The sequence below is a fragment of the Triturus cristatus genome, chromosome 7 (assembly GCF_964204655.1).
Source record: "Triturus cristatus chromosome 7, aTriCri1.1, whole genome shotgun sequence".
Lineage (NCBI taxonomy): Eukaryota > Metazoa > Chordata > Amphibia > Caudata > Salamandridae > Triturus > Triturus cristatus.
In genome coordinates this window covers 105,763,722-105,786,847 of record NC_140590.1, presented here as the reverse complement: position 1 = coordinate 105,786,847, position 23,126 = coordinate 105,763,722, and the positions used below count along the sequence as shown (strand labels likewise).

The following is a 23,126-nucleotide window of genomic DNA, read 5'->3' as shown; positions in this document are numbered from 1 at the left end:
GTGACCTTGGGGGTTGGGCCGAAATTGGTGACCTTGGGGGTGAGTCCGACATTGGGGACAGTGGCGGCTCGCAGGGGAAGTGCTGCAGGGAGCGGAGTGGGGAAGGGCAGAGTGGGGGGGGGGAGGGGTAGTGGATTCGTACATACGACACAGGAGTAAAGTAAGTAATTAAATAAATAAAACTACTTGCGCTCGCTGCATCGCCAACCTTGAGGCGAGGCCGTCATTTGTGACCTTGGGGGGTGAGGCCGACATTGGTGACCTTGAGGTGAGGCCAACATTATTGACCTTGAGGGGTGAGGCCGACATTTGTGACCTTGAGGGGTGAGGCCGACATTTGTGACCTTGAGGGGTGAGGCCGACATTTGTGACCTTGAGGGGTGAGGCCGACATTTGTGACCTTGAGGGGTGAGGCCGACATTGGTGACCTTGAGGTGAGGCCAACATTGATGGCCTTGAGTGGTGAGGCCGACATGGTGAGGCTGACATTTGTGACCTTGAGGTGAGGCCGACATTTGTGACCTTGAGGTGAGGCCGACATTTGTGACCGTGGGGGGTGAGGCCGACATTGGTGATCCTGGGGTGAGGCCTCATAGTGCCGCTCCCTGTCCCCAAATGAGATGATATTTGTTCAAATGATCTGGGATTCTGATACTTCGAAGGAATGCCGTGGAAGCGCCTAGTGGAAGGCATTCCTCGGCACAGCGCTATAAAGTCTACTCACTCTGACAATCGTGTCTGGGGCACAGTGGACTCATGCACCCATTGCAGGAACGTTGACTTTTGCAATAATAAACATTTTGTAAACAGCGCCAGGACGCCGCTGGGTGAAAAGTGCGCCTTGCGCAATGGCTCAGCGGAGGAGGAAGAGGAGACAAGTAAAGTAAAGAGGACGGAAGAGGTAAAACAAGGGGTGGGAAGAAGAAACGTGTGAAATAGGGGGGCAGTCCGACAGGGAAGATGGGCGTCAGGTGAAGAAGGCGCACAGAACACGCGGTTGAAAGGAGGAGCAGATATGAGACTCAACGGAGAAGCATTTACTCAGAAGAAAGGGTAAATGCCACGAATTGAGGAGGTTGGGTGAGGGTGGAAAGGAGGCCGGTTTCACTGAAGCTGAAGACATCGACAACATAATGCGATAGTGAAAGAGGGGGGCGCAGGGGGAACCGGTTAGAGAATCGAGCACAGGTGAAATGGGAGGGGCCAAAGCGAGACCACCAGGAGCGGGTGAGACGGAAGAAAGGAGTGACGGTGACTGGTGGAGATACGAATGGAAGACAAAAGAACGCAGACGAGAGTAGGCGGGAAGAGACAGACTCTAGCTCGCGGATGAAAGGAGGAGCAGAAACGAGGTGCAGCCACTGAACGATCCGTGAGATGTACAGTGGGGGCAGAAAGGAGAGAGAAGGGCGTGCCGTGCTGGCGTGAGGTGGGACAGAAGCGCCTCCACCCACCCCTCTGTTCCTTTCGGTTCTCCCTGGGTTTCCCCTCGGTTGCACCAGAGCCTGGCGAGAAGTGATGTCGACTGGGATGGTGTCAGCCAGTTCCGCCCGTGACTCATGCTCCCTTGCAGCCTCTTGCAGCAGCCTCGGCTTCATCATCGCTTCCCGGAACCCCCGACCTGAGGGTGGGCTGTGGACTCACAGTCCACCGGGGAGAGAGCGCTGAGATGTGCATGCACCGCTTGGGTGTTTGCTTCTCGTGCAGCTCAACCTGCATCGGATTTGCATTCTGGGACTTGTAGTCAAGTTATGTTGTGTCTAATACAAATACAAACGGGGGTGGGGGTTCCAGATGAATGGGTATGGGCGGTGATTTCACGTTATATTACCATGTTTAACGAGGCTAAAAACCGTGGGCCAGATTTACAAGCCCCGTGCGCCTCTTTTGTGACGCAGCGGCGGCGCAAAGCTATCGCCATGCTGCGACAGATTTACAACGTGATGCATCTAGGGAGATGCGTCACGTTGTAAAGCCCTGAGCCACATTATACCTGCGTCAGGTTTAATGCATGCAGGGTGGGCGTTACTTCGGAAAAAGCCTCGGAAAGGTGAGGCAGTGAAATCTACAAGATTTCACGCAGTCACTTTTCCGACGCTGGTGCGTCAAATCCTTACTCCTGCTTCAAGCAGGCATAAGGCGTGATGCACCATGTTAGGGATAGGGCAGGTTGGAACAGTGCTGGAGTTGCGTCGCGCTTGCGACACAACTTCAGCACTGCGCCAACCTTACCTGGCAGATGCGTCACGCATCTGCTTGTCCTTGCGCCACGATGCACCGCATTGTAAATGCGGCGCATCTGCGGTGGCGTAAGGGCAAACTTGCGTGACGCATCTTCCCTGCCGCATCCCTGCTGATTTGCAGGGATGCGCCAGGGAACGTAAATCTGCCCCTGTGTTCGGCGGCCTCAGCCTTTCAGTGTTCTGAAGTCAACAACACGCGGACTAGTTACAGGTGTGACTGATGCTGCTTCGAAGCGTTTTGGCTAAAAAAAACTACGACATAGCTAATAGCTAAGCAGGTTTATGCACCTCTGAGCAAGGTTGCAAGTGTCGCAAGGTGGATTGATGGGCGCACCCACCTGGGTTGGTGAAAGGGGTGCCACTGAATCAGATTACAAGACTGCAATCACTCCATTACGGAGAAAACGGTTCCCATGTATCATTCTAATAATACCAACGCCGTATCTAGCGCTTCGTAGCGCACTCTGTCATTTCTAAGCACTGTAAATAAACGCGTTACTATAACAGCCGTCAAGAGACACGCTGTTTTATTTTTTATCCTTGCAAAACGTGAAGGAAATTGGTCCTTCAGTTAACATGAATTAACGGCCCCCCTCCCCCAGCGGCATCTGAATCGGTTTTACCTCTGGTGTCGTAATACCTGCCTTTTCCCTGCGCAAACATCACCGGATAAAACATGACAGAATGTGTGCAAGGGAAGCGCCTCACATTCCAAGGTGCTCAACCTGCAGCTATGCTATGCGATTAGTGTCTTAATCCCATTCTAATGTGCCGAGTTCAGGATGGGTGGTAATCGTTTACCACTCCATTCATTGGTGGAATGTAGGAACCACCTCGCACCTCCTGAAGAGGCTGCAGATCATTCAGAATTCAGTTGCCAGACTCATCCTCGACCCCCCTAAAGTGACCCACATCTCCCCAACCTCAGAAAGCTCCTCTGCTCCTCATCCACAAGAGATGTCGCTTCTAGATGCTGACCCACACCTACAAAGCCCTCCACAACCAAGGACCATCCTACATCAACCACCGCCTGAACTTCCATTAGCCCTCCAGACACGGGCGCTCCGCCTCCATCTCCGTGGAACACACCGCCCGCATCCGCCGGAGCAGCAGTGGGGGTGGGGGCGCTCCTTCTCCTACCTAGCAGCAAAATACTAGAAAGACCTCTCCCTTGACCAGCGGACAGCCTCCTCTCTTCTGGAATTCAGGAAAGCACCCAAGACCTGGCTGTTCGACTGACCTGAGCAGCTGCGCTCTCGGCACCTGAACCCTCGCCGGGGATTAACTGTGCTCCATAAATCTGGTTTGATTGATTGATGCCAGAACCAAAGGAGGCTATTGTGCCACCCACAATTCAAAGAAATGTTTTTGACACATCCACTCTGACAGCAACTGGGCTGTAATTGTCCTGAAGAAGGCAGGATAAAAGATTTCCACCGAAACATAGCAGCACAGTCTTTTTAGATTGTTCACTACAACGGACCTTATATTGATGATTTTTATGCTGGGGTGTCTTTGTAGGAGGGGGTCAGCTGTAGTAGCCCAGGAGGAATGAGATTAACATATGTGCTCAGATTAAAAGAGAAAGACAAAAATAGATAGCTTGAGATAAAACAATGTTTTGGTTCCATTTCTGAAATGTGCAATCTATTGTGATCAAATCTGTAGTAAATAGCAAAAGAATGTAATTTTGGAGCAGTTTTTTGTAACTGAAAGTTCTTGTTAAGAAGCTAAGAAGAAAATAACGAAACTATTCAAAGATTTTTGTACCGTGAAACTTAGGAGACAGTCAGATGTATACAGTAACACATTGAAGAATATTGACATAAAATATTGACATAGGGTGACATATTTATCTGATGTAATATTGTTTAGAGTGCGTGTCTCCTCTAACATGTAACGCTTCATTTGAATGGGGTGTACTGCATGCCTCCTCTTCGAGGTGTAATATTCTTTAGATCAGGGTTGAAGTGCTTGTCTCTTGTGAGATGTAACTCGTCATTCGAATGGGGCGTACTGCATGCCTCCTCTTCGAGGTGTAATATTCTTTAGATCAGGGTTGAAGTGCTTGTCTCCTGTGAGATGTAACACGTCATTCGAATGGGGCGTACTGCATGCCTCCTCTTCGAGGTGTAATAATCTTTAGATCAGGGTTGAAGTGCTTGTCTCTTGTGAGATGTAACTCGTCATTCGAATGGGGCGTACTGCATGCCTCCTCTTCGAGGTGTAATATTCTTTAGATCAGGGTTGAAGTGCTTGTCTCTTGTGAGATGTAACTCGTCATTCGAATGGGGCATACTGCATGCCTCCTCTTCGAGGTGTAATATTCTTTAGATCAGGGTTGAAGTGCTTGTCTCCTGTGAGATGTAACACGTCATTCGAATGGGGCGTACTGCATGCCTCCTCTTCGCGGTGTAATATTTTTTAGATCAGGGTTGAAGTGCTTGTCTCCTGTGAGATGTAACACGTCATTCGAATGGGGTGTACTGCATGCCTCCTCTTCGAGGTGTAATATTCTTTAGATCAGGGTTGAAGTGCTTGTCTCTTGTGAGATGTAACTCGTCGTTCTAATGGGGCGTACAGCATGCCTCCTCTTCGAGGTGTAATATTCTTTAGATCAGGGTTGAAGTGCTTGTCTCTTGTGAGATGTAACTCGTCATTTGAATGGGGCGTACTGCATGCCTCCTCTTCGAGGTGTAATATTCTTTAGATCAGGGTTGAAGTGCCTGTCTCCTGTGAGATGTAACTCGTCATTCGAATGGGGCGTACTGCATGCCTCCTCTTCGAGGTGTAATATTCTTTAGATCAGGGTTGAAGTGCCTGTCTCTTGTGAGATGTAACTCGTCATTCGAATGGGGCGTACTGCATGCCTCCTCTTCGAGGTGTAATATTCTTTAGATCAGGGTTGAAGTGCTTGTCTCTTGTGAGATGTAACTCGTCATTCGAATGGTGCGTACTGCATGCCTCCTCTTCGAGGTGTAATATCCTTTAGATCAGGGTTGAAGTGCTTGTCTCTTGTGAGATGTAACCCGTCATTCGAATGGGGCGTACTGCATACCTCCTCTTCGAGGTGTAATATTCTTTAGATCAGGGTTGAAGTGCTTGTCTCCTGTGAGATGTAACCCGTCATTCGAATGGGGCGTACTGCATGCCTCCTCTTCGAGGTGTAATATTCTTTAGATCAGGGTTGAAGTGCTTGTCTCTTGTGAGATGTAACTCGTCATTCGAATGGTGCGTACTGCATGCCTCCTCTTCGAGGTGTAATATTCTTTAGATCAGGGTTGAAGTGCTTGTCTCTTGTGAGATTAAACGTATCGCCTACATATGGTTGTAGCTGATGCCTCCTCTACGAGATAACTGTTTTTTAAGTCAGAGCTTGTGTGGCTATTTTCCCTGGGGTTCTACACCTCTTAGAGGGCTGAAGTGCTTGTCTCCTCCGTGATGACGTGGCTGTAGTGCCTGTCTCCTCTCTGAAGTGTAAGACTCTAGTGACCGGGGTTGGTGTGCCTGTCTCCTCCTTGATGACGTGGCTGTAGTGCTTGTCTCCCCCGTGATGACGTGGCTGAAGTGCTTGTCTCCTCTCTGAACTGTAAGACTCTAGTGATGAGGTTTGGAGTATTGTCTCCAATCAAGGCGAGGTGTTATGATGAACTGCGAGCCGTCCCGACTGTCCCCACCCCTCTAATGCCCCCTTCCAGTAAATGTATTCATTCTTAAGGTGGTTGTCGAAGACCCCCTGTTCAAAGTTGCTTCTCTGTTTTGTCTCCTGCAGGGCCTTCCCCCATCCTGCAGCAAGCATGAAAGAACAAGTAGCCGTGGGTGTGGAGTACATTTCAAAACTGATTAACCGAAACAAGACGCTGGACCAAGATAAAGTGGAGAAGTTCGGGGAGAAACTGACTGCCATCTTGTGCGAGAAGTACACAGACCACTGGTACCCGGAGAACCCCCTCAAAGGCCAGGGCTACAGGTAAGCAGCCTCTGCTGACACTGTCACCCAGAGATGCCCCTCAAGGGGCAGGCCTACAAGTAAGCAGCCCCTGCTGACACTGGTACCCGGAGAACCCCCTCAAGGGCCGGGTGTACAAGTAAGCAGCCTCTGCAGACACTGGTACCTGGAGAACCCCCTCAAGGGCCAGGCCTACAGGTAAGCACCCCCTGCTGGCACTGGTACCCAGAGATCCCCCTCAAGGACCGGGCCTACAGGTAAGCAACCTCTGCTGACACTGGTACCCAAAGAACCCCCTCAAATGCCAGGCCTACAGGTAAGCAGCCCCTGCTGACACTGGTACCCGAAGAACCCTCCCAGGGGCCGTGCGTATAGGTAAGTAGCCTCTGCTGACACTGGTAACCAGAGATCCCCCTCAAGGGCCAGGCCTACAGGTAATAAGTCTCTGCTAACACTGGTACCCGGAGAACCCCCTCAACGGCCAGGTCTACAGGTAAGCAGCCTCTGCTGACACTGGTACCAGTGAAGCCCCTCAAGGGCCAGGCATGCAGATAACAAGCCTCTGCTGACACTGGTACCCGGAGAACCCTCCCAAGGGCCAGGCCTACGGGTAAGCAGCCCCTGCTGACACTGGCCCCAGAGATGTCCCTCAAGGGGCAGGCCTATAAGAAACAAAATAATGTAGGGGGTGCCTTTCTATAGCACCAGGCCTACAGGTAAACAGCCCCTGCTGACACTGGTACCCGGAGAACCCCCTCAAGGGCCGTGTGTACAGGTAAGCAGCCTCTGCAGACACTGGTACCCGGAGAACCCCCTCAAGGGCCGGGTGTACAGGTAAGCAGCCTCTGCAGACACTGGTACCCGGAGAACCCTCCCAAGGGCCAGGCCTACGGGTAAGCAGCCTCTGCTGACAATGGAACAGGAGAACCCCCTCAAGGGCCAGGCCTACAGGCAAACAGCTCTGCTGACATTGGACCATGAGAATCCTCTGCTGACCACTGGTACCAGGAGAACTACCTCAAGGGCCATGTCAATGGGTAAGTAGCCTCTGCTGACACTGGTACCCGGTAAACCCCCTCAAGGGACAGGCCTACAGATAAGCAGCCTCTTCTGACACTGTTACCTGGAGAAGCCCCTCAAGGGCCAGGCCTACAGATAAGCAGCCTCTGCTGACACTGGTACATGGAGCCCATCAAGGGCGAGGCATACAGGTAACAAGCCTCTGCTGACACCGGTACCCAAGGAACTCTCCCAAGGGCCAGGCCTACGGATAAGCAGCCTCTGCTGACACTGGAACCTGGAGAACCCCGTCAAGAGCCGGGCCTACGGGTAAGCAACCTCTGCTGACACTGGTACCCGGAGAACCCCGTCATGGGCCGGGCCTACGGGTAAGTAGCCTCTGCTGACACTGGTACCCGGAGAACCCCGTCAAGGGCCGGGCCTAGGGGTAAGCAGCCTCTGCTGACACTGGTACCCGGAGAACCCCGTCAAGGGCCGGGCCTAGGGGTAAGCAGCCTCTGCTGACACTGGTACCCGGAGAAACCCGTCAAGGGCCGGGCCTACGGGTAAGCAGCCTCTACTGACATTGGTACCCGGAGAACCCCGTCAAGGGCCGGGCCTACGGGTAAGCAGCCTCTACTGACACTGGTACCCGGAGAACCCCGTCAAGGGCCAGGCCTACGGGTAAGCAGCCTCTACTGACACTGGTACCCGGAGAACCCCGTCATGGGCCGGGCCTACGGGTAAGCAGCCTCTCATGACACTGGTACCCGGAGAACCCCGTCAAGGGCCGGGCCTAGGGGTAAGCAGCCTCTGCTGCCACTGGTACCCGGAGAAACCCGTCAAGGGCCGGGCCTACGGGTAAGCAGCCTCTGCTGACACTGGTACCCGGAGAAACCCGTCAAGGGCCGGGCCTACGGGTAAGCAGCCTCTGCTGACACTGGTACCCGGAGAAACCCGTCAAGGGCCGGGCCTACGGGTAAGCAGCCTCTACTGACACTGGTACCCGGAGAACCCCGTCAAGGGCCGGGCCTACGGGTAAGCAGCCTCTGCTGACACTGGTACCAGGAGAACCCCATGAAGGGCCTTGCCTACAGGTAAGCAGCCTCTGCTGCCACTGGTACTCGGAGAACCCCCTCAAGCGACAGGCCTACAGGTAAAAAGCCTCTGCTGAAACCTGTACCCAGAGATTCCCCTCAAGGACCGGGCCTATAGGTAAGCAGCCTCTGCTGACACTGGTGTCGGAGAAGCCCCTCAAGGGCCAGGCCTACAGGTAATTGCAGAAAGCAGCCCCCCACACGACCTATATCTCTTTAAGTTTGGCTTCCAAAGTGCTCAAAAAATGGGGCTTCAATGATACTGATCTCCACTTGACAAGTTCAATTTGCTGTTATTTCATAATTTATTATTTTTTTCCCATTTTCATTTGTATCAAAATTTAGAAATTGATATTGCAACATTTTATTTCTTTTCCACAATCAAAATTCAGTTTTCCCCCCTTCTCCCAGACCTTTTGAAACAGTCAGTCAGTCAAAGCTTTTATTTCGGTAAAAATACCATAAAAAGACATAAATACATATATACATTTAAAACATGATTAAATAGCATTGCGTAGAGTGTAATCCATTAAGACATTAAGACAATTTCCATAAAACATACACAGTAAAAACGTGAACTTTTCCACGAAGAGAAAAATGTTAAAATTAATCCAGGGCCAAAGATATACACATTATACCTTAAAGTACTATGATGATGGTAAAGATAATACTGAATCAGAAAGATGAGCGACAGAAGACAAAAATTTGGACCTTGCAAACCACATTGAGAGAAGGAATTTAGCCATTACAAACACTATCAAACGGGTGGTATCATATTTCAGAATTCTGAACACCTCCTTGTAGTCCCTGAGACCCCTAGACTTACATAACTGGATAATCCACTTTTTCCTTGCAATAGTATATAAAGGGCAAAAGAGAACAACATGTAGCTCTGTTTCACAGATAGCAGAGCATAAGGGACACGAGCTAATGGGATCTACGACATTGCACCATCTGTGAGTGAGATCTCTCAACGGTAGCGAACCGTGTCTGAACTGGGTGTAAAGTTTCTTTGCCAAAGGTGGTTGGATGACGTCCAGGAAAACTTCAAACTGGGGACTACACTTAATATCCAGAAAGGTGTCAGTAAGCCTACCCAGGGAGGAATGGAGTAGGATACCCTTCCTATAAGATTTTAAAACCTCCCGCAATGAATTCTTCGAGAGTGAACGGCAGGTCGCTTCCGGGGCGGACCATAAATTCCTCATCCCAATTAGGTTACAAAGGTTCTTTATGTAAGCAAGCCAAGGGATCTTATCCGATTTTCCCCTTGCCATAATGTCACCAAGATCATACCTGTAGCTTACCAACTCGGGCGTTGACCAAAGACGCCTCCAGAACTGAAGAGGACGGTTCCGGACAATCTCCTCTATGGGAACCAGACCCAGATCCCATCTTAGAGGAATTAATGGGGTGCTGACAGGTAGTTTCAACAATCTCCTGATGAAAGAATTCTCAATAGATGAGAGGGAAGCGGGGGGGAGTATCCCCATAATTCAGCACCGTAAAGTGCTCCTCCTCTCGCTTGGGATTTATAGATTTCCATGGGGGGGCCCAAAGGTTTAAAAGAGGAGTTATTAAACACCTTCAGGATTCCCCCCACTGATTGGGCTAATCTCAAATTTACCTTCGCCAAATGGGACCCCCAATTCATTTTATCATTAAGGGTCACCCCCATGAAGGGCCTTGCCTACAGGTAAGCAGCCTCTGCTGCCACTGGTACTCGGAGAACCCCCTCAAGCGACAGGCCTACAGGTAAAAAGCCTCTGCTGAAACCTGTACCCAGAGATTCCCCTCAAGGACCGGGCCTATAGGTAAGCAGCCTCTGCTGACACTGGTGTCGGAGAAGCCCCTCAAGGGCCAGGCCTACAGGTAATTGCAGAAAGCAGCCCCCCACACGACCTATATCTCTTTAAGTTTGGCTTCCAAAGTGCTCAAAAAATGGGGCTTCAATGATACTGATCTCCACTTGACAAGTTCAATTTGCTGTTATTTCATAATTTATTATTTTTTTCCCATTTTCATTTGTATCAAAATTTAGAAATTGATATTGCAACATTTTATTTCTTTTCCACAATCAAAATTCAGTTTTTCCCCCTTCTCCCAGACCTTTTGAAACAAAATAATGTAGGGGGTGCCTTTCTATAGCACCAGGCCTACAGGTAAACAGCCCCTGCTGACACTTGTATCGGAGAACCCCCTCAAGGGCCAGGCATACAGATAACAAGCCTCTGCTGACACTGGTACCCGGAGAACCCTCTCAAGGGCCGGGCCTACAGGTAAGCAGCCCCTGCTGACACTGTACCCGGAGAACCCTCTCAAGGGCCAGGCCTACAGGTAAACAGCCTCTGCTGACACTGGTACCCGGAGAACCCCCCACGGGCCAGACCTACACGTAAGCAGACTCTGCTGACACTGGTACCAGGAGAACCCCCCCAAGGGCCAGGCCTACAGGTAAGCAGACTCTACTGACACTGGTACCAGGAGAACCCCCCCAAGGGCCGGGCCTACAGGTAAGCAGACTCTACTGACACTGGTACCAGGAGAACCCCCCCAAGGGCCAGGCCTACAGGTAAGCAGCCTCTGCTGACACTGGTACCAGGAGAACCCCCCCCCAAGGACCAGGCCTACAGGTAAGCAGACTCTACTGACACTGGTACCAGGAGAACCCCCCCAAGGGCCGGGCCTACAGGTAAGCAGACTCTACTGACACTGGTACCAGGAGAACCCCCCAAGGGCCAGGCCTACAGGTAAGCAGACTCTGCTGACACTGGTACCAGGAGAACGCCCCAAGGACCAGGACTACATGTAAGCAGACTCTGCTGACACTGGTACCAGGAGAACCCCCCCAAGGGCCGGGCCTACAGGTAAGCAGACTCTACTGACACTGGTACCAGGAGAACGGAGAACCCCCCCCCCCCCCAAGGACCAGGCCTACAGGTAAGCAGACTCTACTGACACTGGTACCAGGAGAACCCCCCCAAGGGCCAGGCCTACAGGTAAGCAGCCTCTGCTGACACTGGTACCAGGAGAACCCCCCAAGGGCCAGGCCTACACGTAAGCAGACTCTGCTGACACTGGTACCAGGAGAACCCCCCCAAGGGCCGGGCCTACAGGTAAGCAGACTCTACTGACACTGGTACCAGGAGAACCCCCCCAAGGGCCGGGCCTACAGGTAAGCAGCCTCTGCTGACACTGGTACCAGGAGAACCCCCCCCAAGGACCAGGCCTACAGGTAAGCAGACTCTGCTGACACTGGTGCTCGGAAAACCGTCCCAAGGACCGGGCCTACATGTAAGCAGCCTGCGCAGGTGTAGTTTTGGTATTTCACATTACTCTTTTTAAGCAAAATTATTGAAAATTATGTGATTAGGCCCATAATGAGTAATTTGGCACAAAAACCCTACTGCAAGAGCAGAGGAAAAATAAATGTAGCTGCTGGTGGCTGCTGTTCGTCTTCATTTAGAGCTTCTTTCTAAGGGCAGAAAGCATCCTCCAGTCCACGTTGGACACAAGGATGCATTTTGTGCCCTAATAACCCTAATTGCTGGGTTACGCTCCTCATGTAAATATGCATCATCTTGTGTCATTTTGCTGTTACTTCACGTGATTATGCTACAGCAAATTACGCAAGTTACTCCCTCCCCTTTCTTTGATTTCGGTGGTAATGAGAGCTTTTACCACCGGGCTCCCATATATATTGGAAAGGCGTGGGGCGAACAAAGATCCTGGTGTGGCACCACTTCTAATGGTGATCATGCTGGCACCCTGAGGTGGGAGCCTACGGTCAGTGAGGAAGAACTCAATTTAAGCAAGTTAAAAGCAGTGCCTTCGAGTCCTGCCGCCACTAAAACAATGATCTGATCAAAGGCAGCCAACAGGCCCAGTAGCATCACCGCATTGAACTGTCTTTGTGCCCATTGACTCTCAAAGCCTCTACAACAGACAGCAGAACAGTTTCAGGGCCACCTGCCGGCGGAATCCATCTTGGAAGTTTCCCAGGGAGTTGCTTACCTGCAGCTGACTGCACAGTGTATCTGAAAGAAACACGTTAGTTAGATTCCTCACCTTAGAATATCCCCAGGCGTCAGACTGAGGTAAGTAACTTGTTCTTTGCCAGTGTGGTCTTATATAATGTTGGCTCCCACTGGCAGTAGGGAGATAGGGGGATTGTTTTTCAGAATCAGTGAAGAGGTGTGGCGCCGCGGCCTGGGTGACTGCCTCCGGTATCTGGGGATCACGGTTCGATTCCCGGCGCCGGCGGCAGATTAGCCCAGCACCATGTGACTCTGGGCAATAGCTTGCTTAATCTTCCCGAGGGCCCCCAGCGCCTAGAGAACCTTAGGGGTAGTTGTTCGCGCTTTACAAATGTGGATTATTATTATTATCAGTGGGGATCAGCTCCTTGTTTCGTAGCTGGATCACCGAGGCATCTTTAAAGGGCTCCGACACTGGCCCCTGTACCAAGGATGAGTTTAGGAGTTACCTGAAGACGGATTGAAAGTGGTTACTTCCTTAGTCTTGGAGGGAGGTCAGTGGAAGCATCCGGAAGTGACCTCTCTCAATCTCTGCTCTACTCGATTATTTAATCCACAAAATATGCTTTTAACTGATCGCAAAATGTGCGTGAAGGGGGAACCTGAGGCGATATTCCAGTGGTGTCTGGGTGTTCATTTGTAACGTGGAATGTTGTCTTTTGTAAACTGGTGGTCGTGGTGATTTTATTAGTATTGTAAGCCTGTTTAATACTTTTGCAATTGTCCAGTTTGCTATGTTCTGTTTTGCCTGAATACAGCGGCCTCCATTTGCCTTCCAGTTGGCATCCCTGAGTTTCAGCCATGTTTAGCTGTTGAGAAAACCATGGGGCTGGCTTCCTGCCAGTGGTAACTCTTGTAGGGACGGAAGGAGCCCTCCCATCTGCTATCCTCCTTGACCTGTCACTCAGAGCCTCGCTGTGTGCCAGAGAGTCCCATTCAACTAGCGTTTGAGCCACGGACCCGGCCTCCATTTTATTCCACGGACAAAGAGATGTCATTGTTGTATTAAGGGCCTAATGGCCGGAAGGGGGTAGAAAATGAATGCAGTGATGATCAGGGCAAGCAGAGGAAGGGAGCACCTTCTTGTTAGTGTAATATTATACGTTTAAATATAATCGAAGGATTGACCCGTGAAATGAGCTAGTTGCTGAATATTTTGAGTCCATCCCCTGCGAGGTAGACGTGTAACATCACTTTAGAGTTTAGGATTGTCCGCAGCGACATTCAAGCCGAAAATGGTCGCCAGGATATAAAACTGTGAGCAGTGACATCTACCAGCCGGCCATAATACAGCATTGATAGCAGAATATAATGACAGCAGTGACACCTAGTGGCCAGCCAAGGAATTGCACTGTCCCGACGATTTGCACGTTCAGTGTTACGATGCTAGCTCTGCTTTTTAGGACAGCCACATTCTTTGAGTCATCCACTGGACACGCATGATTAATCAACAACATAAACAGTTGTACAGAACACAACAGTGACATGTAGTGGTCAGCATTCATACAACATAGGCCCTCCGTATGCGCCTGCTAGAAGGATGCTGGGCCCTCCACACTCTCTCTTCCCCATGTCGTGTACAATGCCTGCCGATGTTTGTATGATGATAGGAGGTGATGTATCGGCTGGTGGTGTCCAGTATTCATTGGTCTGACGACAGCTCGAACTCAGTTTAAGTGACCACCAGGGGGTTAAGGTTTGGCCGCACAGGGCGAGAGTTCTAGATACGTTTACCCTACAGATCACCCGACAGAGGACGCTGTGGGACACGTCACTGGAAGCTGTACATTATCCATACATGGCTGCGACATTATGGCTCATGCGCCTGCCAGAGGCTCGAAAGGGTTCATATATCGCTACGCTGTGCGTCAAACTCCGATTCCAGTCTTCCATCTCAAGGGGGGGGGGGGGGGGGGGGGGGTCCCTAGGAGGTCAGACTATGGTCCGGACGAAGAGCTGGCTGGCCTCGTGTACGGAAGTACCACACAAAGCCGAACGCTGCACTCCTGACGTCTCACTGAGGCCGGAAGGGCAGCTGATGCAACCGATGAGACACACAGAAAGTGGCCTGGGGAGAATCAATAGGAGACGGATAATCGTGTGCTGTTCCTGTGCTCAGCTTGAGGCCGTGCGTGCTGCGTGCCTCACGTGACCGTTCACTCTCAGCTGAGACCTGAGCAGCCATCAGCCCAACCCACAACTGTGTAACAAACAGTCTCTGGGAGACGGGGAGGTTGGAAACATATCATCTGCTCGAACACTGATGCTCCCTCGAGGCCCGAGATATCTCGGGTCCGCAGATGCAGAGATCACAGTGAGCTCACCCCATTGGTTGCTGGTCTCCATTCCAGGTGACCCAATGCCGAACAAGTGTATTTAATTCTGGGCTGTGATTTTTGCTCTCTGAATTGGTTATTACCACGTGTTGCACAAGTGTTTATGAACTGAGTACTTTGCCTCCTACCAGCCTGGGCCTGTTGTTGTCTGAGAGGAGTTAGCGATCTCAAACTGCAAAAGCACTTCCGGCATCAACCGAGACTACCGACGACAGCCTCAGCAGAGAGGCCGGTGTGTGGAAGTGCCCGGAGTCCTCGGAGGACGGTGGGTTATCTTGCTGTGGAGTGCAGTGCTCTCATAACCTACACGGAGGAGATACGTGCATGCACTGCAGACTGCATGCCTGCCAGTGGAACTATGCGAAGTTACTATCTTATTGTTGGAAGTTCCCTTGCCTTGGTTCAGACTGGAGCAGGTTATCCCTTCTGTACCCTGGTTGGTTCAGACTGGAGCAGGTTATCCCTTCTGTACCTTGGTTGGTTCAGACTGGAGCAGGTTATCCCTTCTGTACCCTGGTTGGTTCAGACTGGAGCAGGTTATCCCTTCTGTACCTTGGTTGGTTCAGACTGGAGCAGGTTATCCCTTCTGTTCCTTGGTTGGTTCAGACTGGAGCAGGTTATCCCTTCTGTACCTTGATTGGTTCAGACTGGAGCAGGTTATCCCGTCTGTACCCTGGTTGGTTCAAACTGGAGCAGGTTATCCCTTCTGTACCTTGGTTGGTTCAGACTGGAGCAGGTTATCCCTTCTGTACCTTGGTTGGTTCAGACTGGAGCAGGTTATCCCTTCTGTACCTTGATTGGTTCAGACTGGAGCAGGTTATCCCGTCTGTACCCTGGTTGGTTCAAACTGGAGCAGGTTATCCCTTGTACCATGATTGGTTCAGACTGGAGCAGGTTATCCCTTCTGTACCTTGGTTGGTTCAGACTGGAGCAGGTTATCTCTTCTGTACCTTGATTGGTTCAGACTGGAGCAGGTTATCCCGTCTGTACCCTGGTTGGTTCAGACTGGAGCAGGTTATCCCTTGTACCATGATTGGTTCAGACTGGAGCAGGTTATCCCTTCTGTACCTTGGTGTCCAAAGTTTATCACAATCTAGTGGCTTTTCCACATCCTGTTGTGAAACGAGTTTACCATCTCACTGGGCAGAGGGAGGCTCTAAACTGAATATGCGAGGCGCTAATCTAATTTTTGGCTCTTAGGAGAAGGACCGGGGCACTCCGGTGGGAAGATAGAGGAACCCCTTGGCCGGCCCATGTTAACCTCAGTCATCGCCTTCACCGGTTCTGAGAACACACACTCCCTGGCACCCCCCTAGCCACTCGGAAATAGTTATCTGAAGGTCAGGAGTGCATGAGCAACTCGGCCTTGCATCCTTCAGAGGTTGGTAAATTGAGTGTCATTCCATTGGTTAATAGTAACACCTGGTATTTAAAGCACTTAGAAAAGGCAGAAGTGTGGTATGAAGCGCTATATAGAAATCGCTGGTATATTTCTCTAAGGTTTAACCCTCTCTTCTGCAGGTGCATCCGCATCAACCGGAAGCAGCAGGTGGACGAATCTCTGCTGCGGGCCTGCGACGCCAGTGGCCTGGCCTACTCCGAGCTCCCCTTGCCCCGCGAGATGTCCCTCTGGATCGACCCCAGTGAAGTCAGCTGCCGGTGAGTCACAGTGCTCGGGTTTGCCAAGGGCATGTATGTGGCAGTGCCAACACCACATCTGAAGCAGCAGCATTATACTTACTCCTGGCTGTTGACAGAGCACGGGACACCTGCAGCAGGTTCCAAGTGGGCGTGTCCTATTAGCGAGCCATTCACATGAACTGGCAGATATTATGTATTTCACATTTCTCCTTTCGTCAATACAGCTTATACTAACTAAAAAGTGTGAACATAAACAGTATTTTCAACCCTCTGGATGTTTTGGGCTTCATGCTAGGCACAAGATTTATTATTGTTTGCACTGGTGTTCCCATGACATTAAGCAACGCTAAACATTACAAACTACAGCATAGAACAACCTTTGTGGGAATTTTGTGTTGAAGTTGACGTAAGCACGGTGCTAAATTCATGGAGAGTGGTACTAGTGAGCCAGGAACACGTAGGGGTAGATTTACAAACATTCTGCGATGGGTTGGCATCGAAAAGTGACGCTAACCAGCACAACATTTATTTTTTCCTATTTTACTTTCCAGTGCATAACTTGTTTTGTGCTGGAAAGTACCCCAAAAGTAACACAAAACAGCGCGAGGCACAGATTTGCGTTACTTAGCGCTAAAGTGGCATTACATGGGTGGTCCATGGATGTTCCCATGCAACCAGCCATGCCTTTTGATGCAAAGCCCTATCTACTAACAATAGTAGACAGGGTTTAGCACTAAAAGTTAACATCATTTTAATGGAGGCGTTAAAAGCAGGAATGTTTTTATTTCTCCTTTCTTTTCCGACTATGCATGTGTTCAGCACTGTGCAGCACTCTTAGAAAGTAGGAAAAGTTTTCAAGTGTGTCAAAGCATAATATTCTTTACAGGAAGTATAGCCTTCCAGTACAAAACCTATGGTGGGCTCGGGTACACACCCTTCGACAGTGGTGCTAAGTGTGTGCCTGGTGCACGGCGCCTAAAATCTGCATGAGGGAGAAGGGAGGAGAGAGCCATATCTCTGTAGATATAACACTCCTGCACTCTCTCTATCACGCAGCACAGCATTTTTGGCTGCTGTGCTTTGTTCCATGACTTTTTTGAAAATCTGGGCCCTAGGAACCAGACCTACTATCCACACAGCGCCTTTAAAACTAAAGTAACACAAAGTAGCGCGTGCTACCTCTGCAAGATATGTTAATCTAAACATATGCAACAATGGGTGAATCGCGCAGCATTTTTGGCTGCTGTGGTGTGTTCCATGACTTTTTTGAAAATCTGGGCCCTAGGAATCAGACCTACTATCCACACAGCGCCTTTAAAACTAAAGTCACACAAAGTAGCGCGTGCTACCTACAAGATATATTAATCTAAACATATGCAACAACGGGTGAAAGGAAATCACATGATATTTGCACGTACAAGTTTGCAAAATGATCCATTATGTGATTTACCCTTAGGCAGTCTGTGTTAAGAGAACAGCAGCTGAGGGTGTGCTTTGAGTACAAAACTCACTTAAGACGCCCTCGCCCTGCCTTCGTGCCACAAAATTAAATCGTTTACCATCATTCAAGCAGTGGTATTTGGGTTTGCATGGCCAAAGACCTCATCGACGCAGCACACACGTCACCCTTTAGTGCAGTGTAACCCAGGAGATTTTCATGCTGCATTTCGGCGCAGCCTTCTTGGTAAATCTGTCCCTAAGTTTTTCATGATATATTGTCCTTAAGGTAGTACTGTGCTCTCACCCAGACCCCCCGGCTGTTATTCTGAATCACTATATGTTCTTTCAGATATTTTAATGTCATGACTCGTCAGGCTGGATGGCAATAAAAGGCGCACTGCCCCAGGCTGGGACTGTGAATACAGTTAAAAAAATGATGCACTGTCCCCTGCGAAGGCGTGAACCAGCCTGCCCTTGGGACAGTGCTCAGCAAAGGATGGCCACACTTTTAAACCTCTGATCCATCTTTCACTGCCGATAGCAGAAAATCCTGGGTTTAGAAAGTGGACAGGGGCCATAAGTCCTCCAGGAGGGGGCAGTGTGTGAAAATTTACCCTTAGAGGGAGCGAGTTACGGTGCTCCACTGCCTAGATAGTGTACAGTTAGTGCAAATCCCGAGAGCTTTGTCCTGCGCCGGTGTCAGTAATGCTCTGTGAGGATGAAGGCAAACGTTCTTCATCTTGCATGAACGTAGACTCTTCCTCAGTGCATGAACGACGGAAGACTCTTCATCTGTGGATGAACGAAGGAAGTCTCTTGGTCTGTGCATGGATGAAGAAAGACTCTTCATCTGTGCATGTATTGTGGAAATGTGCCTAAAAGTGGGCACGCTCTCGTCCACGGGTCCAAAGACCAACAAAATAGAGATCGGCACTGGAGTTGGAATAAATAACAAGTTTATTAATCACTCATGAGTGAGACCACGTCCACACAACACTCTCAAGTGCTGCAGGAGGTAGTAGACTGAATTCACAAACCATCGTCCCTTTTATACCGGTTTTCTGCAATGCAAGCATGTGAACAGAAATTGAAAGAACAGTTTTAGAAATAGCTATCAGCAAACAAGGGCAGACGAATAACCACTTGGTCAGCAAAGTGGGAGGGGGAGCAGAAATGCTCATGGCAGCAGTAAATGGTCGACAGGTAACATCAGAGACCAGGTGTACTAGCAGTTACAAACCCCCCGCACGTACATTGCTTTAGCTGAGTCAAGAAGTCAACTAAAATAGATAATACAAGCAGAGTGAAAAAGACGAGCAGCAGAGGACGGAAGAATTACGAAGGAAACTAAATGGACACCACAGCCAAAATGGCTGTCGCTTATGCTAAGTAAAATATTACACATTTCCACAGTATGAAGGATGACTTTTCGTCTGTGCATGTATGAATGATGACTCTTCATCTGTGCATGTATGAAGGATAACTCTTCGTATGTGCATGTATGAAGGATTGACTCTTGATCTGCCCATGAACGAAGGTAGACTCTTGATCTGACCATTAACGAAGTAGACTCCCCCACTGTGCATTAATGAAGTTTAGCCAATCTCTGCATGAACGTAGGTAGGCTCTTCATCTGCCCATGAATGAAGTAGACTCATTTACTGTGTATTAACAAAGCTAGACTCATTCTCTGTGCATAAACAAAGGTAGACTCTTCATCTGCCATTGATCGAAGGTAGACTCTTCCTCTGTGTATGAAAGAAGGAAGACTATTCCTTTGCACAAGCAAAGGATGACTCTGCCTCTCTCTATGAATGAAGGTAGACTCTTCTTCTGGGAATGAATTAAGGTAGACTCTTTATCTGCCCATGAACGGAGGTAGACTCTTTATCTGCCCTTGAATGAAGGTAAACTCTTTATCTGCCCATGAACAAAGTTAGACTCTTCCTCTGTGCATGAACAAAGTTAGACTCTTCCTCTGTGCTTGAACGAAGGTAGACTCTTCCTCTGTGCATAAACGAAGGTTGACTCTTCCTCTGTGCATGAACGAAGGTTGACTCTTCCTCTGTGCATGAACGAAGGTTGACTCTTCCTCTGTGCATGAACGAAGGTTGACTCTTCCTCTGTGCATGAACAAAGGTTGAGTCTTTCTCTGTGCATGAACGAAGGTTGACTCTTCCTCTGTGCATGAACGAAGGTTGACTCTTCCTCTGTGTATGAACGAAGGTTGACTCTTTCTCTGTGCATAAACGAAGGTTGACTCTTCCTCTGTGCATAAACGAAGGTTGACTCTTCCTCTGTGCATGAACGAAGGTTGAGTCTTTCTCTGTGCATGAACGAAGGTTGACTCTTCCTCTGTGCATGAACAAAGGTTGACTCTTTCTCTGTGCATAAACGAAGGTTGACTCTTCCTCTGTGCATGAACGAAGGTTGACTCTTCCTCTGTGCATGAACGAAGGTTGAGTCTTTCTCTGTGCATAAACGAAGGTTGACTCTTCCTCTGTGCATGAACAAAGGTTGACTCTTTCTCTGTGCATGAACGAAGGTTGACTCTTCCTCTGTGCATAAACGAAGGTTGACTCTTCCTCTGTGCATGAACAAAGGTTGACTCTTTCTCTGTGCATGAACGAAGGTTGACTCTTCCGCTGTGCATGAATGAAGGAAGACTCTTCCTCTGTGCATGAATGAATGTTCACTCTTCCTCATCTGTGCATGAACTAAGGAGGACTCCTCATCTGTGCATAAATGTTCCCATCTCAGAAAGCCTAGGTTCTGGGTAGTATGTGATCCTCGTCAGCCCAGGATGTGCACCCAATCTCTCTCTTCTCTCGCAGGCTTGGCGAGAATAGCAGCCACTTCACGGTCACTCCTGATGAGGGCAGCAAGGAGCATGGCAAGAAGAGCCCCTCAGAGCTGGAGACATCCGACTACCACTCGGATGGCTCGGATTCCCCGTGCGAGAGCTCCTCTGAAGATGAAAGCATCCGTAAGCCGAAGGAGGAGGTGTGCACCTCCAAGGTGCCCATCATCAACACAGTGAAGCAGGTAGGACACTTCACCTAGAGATGTTGTACATGGAGGCTACAAAGGCAGTGCCCAAGGACTCTTCGACAGACCCAGGGGGTGGAGTTTAGAGCAAGCTGTATGAGGTGTTAGCAATGGCCTGGAAGAAGCCGAGCAGCCTGATGACATAACTAGCCAAGCAGCTTTTTGCGTTAGGATAACTGCTTGTGAGCCCTGGAGCTCTGTGCAGAGAGAGATAGAGAGACCGACATTGTAATTGTGGGGGATGCTGCAGGACTGAGGTGCCTCTGAAAAACTGTCTTTGGCTCCCAGTAAGAGAGGTGTGTGTGTGTTTGGGGGGGGGGGTCTCATTGTGGGGGATGCTGCAGGACTGAGGTGCATCAGGACTGTCTTTAGCTCCCAGTAAGAGGTGTGTGTGTGTTTGGGGGGGGTCTCATTGTAGGGGATGCTGCAGGACTGAGGTGCCTCTGAAAAACTGTCTTTGGCTCCCAGTAAGAGAGGTGTGTGTGTGTTGGGGGGTCTCATTGTGGGGGATGCTGCAGGACTGAGGTGCATCAGGACTGTCTTTAGCTCCCAGTAAGAGGTGTATGTGTGTGTGTGAGGGTCCCATTGTAGGTGATGCCGCAGGACTGAGGTGTCTCAGAAGAACTGTCTTTGGATCCCAGTGAGAGTTGTGTGTGGGTCCCATTGTAGGGGAAGCTGCAGGACTGCGGTGCATCAGGACTGTCTTTAGCTCCCAGTAAGAGGTGTATGTGTGTGTGTGAGGATCTCATTGTAGGGGATGCCGCAGAACTGAGGTGCCTCAGAAGAACTGTCTTTGGCTCCCAGTGAGAGTTGTGTGTGGGTCCCATTGGATGGGATGCTAAAGGACTGAGGTGCATCAGAAGAACTGCCTGGCTCCCAGCGAGAGGTGTGTGTGTGGGGGGGTCCCATTGTAAGGGATGCCGGAGGACTGAGGTGCATCAGAAGAACTGTCTTTGGCTCCCAGTGAGAGGTGTGTGTGTGGGTCCCATTGTAGGGAATGCCGCAGGACTGAGGTGCATCAGAAGAACTGTCTCTGATTTTAGCAATATTAACCCCCACCCCCACCCTGAACCCACCCAACTACCCTTGAGGGCTGAGGACTAGAGATAAAAGAAGGAAAAAAGAAAACAAAAATCCCAATAAATTCATAACTACTTAGATAATATACACAATACAAACATAATTAATATACATTACTATCATACTACACTGATTTCAAGAATCAATGGTTTACACAATCCAACCAGTTAATCAAAGGAGCCCAAATCAATTCCCCATTTCTACGGGCCCTTGGGCCTCTCCTTCTAAAAACCAAACGCTCCCACTTCCCGACATTTAGAAATTTACTAAACCATTCATGTTCTGATGGAGGGGATGGATCTAGCCAAACAGTTGCTAAACATAATCTAAGTACAGCCATTGAAACAAAAAATAACTTTTGCTCGTGGAGCGTCATATCCACTTCAGTTACCCCTAATATAACTGCCTGAGATGAAAGTAGAACTGTACGGTGAAACAATATTTCCAGCCATCGTTCAACTTTGTTGAACAGAGGAAGCAAATTGGGGCAAGAAGAGAACATATGAATAATATCAACCGCAAGCTCACCACATCTGGGACAGTTAACTTCCATAGTCCCCCCCCATTGATGTATACGCTGTGGGGTTATATACAGATTATGCCAGGTTTTAAAGCATTGGACTTGGAGATTTGCGGATAGGGTAGAGATATAACTAAGCCGTAATGATTTTTCACAGACCTCCTGCCCAACATGCAATCCTGCATGCCATCGGCCAAAATGTTTATCCAAATCGTCTTTTCTTTTTTCGTTGATCATTTTATAAATTGAGGATATTGTGGAATGCCCACCTTTGATAGCCTCAAGTAGCGAAATAGAAGTCCAACTAACCATCTTCCGAGAGAGAAAATCCCGGATCTGTAAAAACTTAAAAAAATGTTGATTACTAAGATTAAATTTCTGTTTTAAGTATTCAAAAGTCCTTACCCCATCATCCGAAACCAAGTCCCCTAGCTTATTAACCCCGTGGGCCCTCCATTCTCTAAAGTATCCATCAGCAAAAATTTGAGGCAAAAGAGTATTACTATTAACTGGAGTGTATAAATGTATTCTACCAATATTAAATAATTTCCGGATAGATGTCCAGATTTTGAAAGCGGCAAATAGACCTTTAAACCTCACACGTTTAAAATATGCAAAATCTATATGCTTAAATAAAACCCCTGAGATTTCCTCTCCATACACAAGTTTATATATTGAATTTTCCCGCTCCTCAAAATCAGGGCAATCAAGCAGCACAGGGATATGTCTCAAGGTG

The 23,126-nt window shown here is 49.3% G+C and overlaps 1 protein-coding gene across 1 annotated transcript in view; it reads left to right on the top strand.

Annotated features, from left to right (window-relative positions):
* The window catches only part of LOC146808941 (protein BTG3-like), a 72,668-nt gene that overhangs the window by 36,767 nt on the left and 12,775 nt on the right, over nt 1-23,126 (top strand). Inside the window, exons 2-4 of the mRNA XM_085615742.1 lie at nt 6,016-6,213; nt 16,183-16,320; nt 20,577-20,787. Coding sequence (XP_085471868.1) covers nt 6,041-6,213; nt 16,183-16,320; nt 20,577-20,787 — 522 coding nt within the window. The 5' untranslated portion in view covers nt 6,016-6,040. The remainder of the gene's footprint in view (nt 1-6,015; nt 6,214-16,182; nt 16,321-20,576; nt 20,788-23,126) is intronic.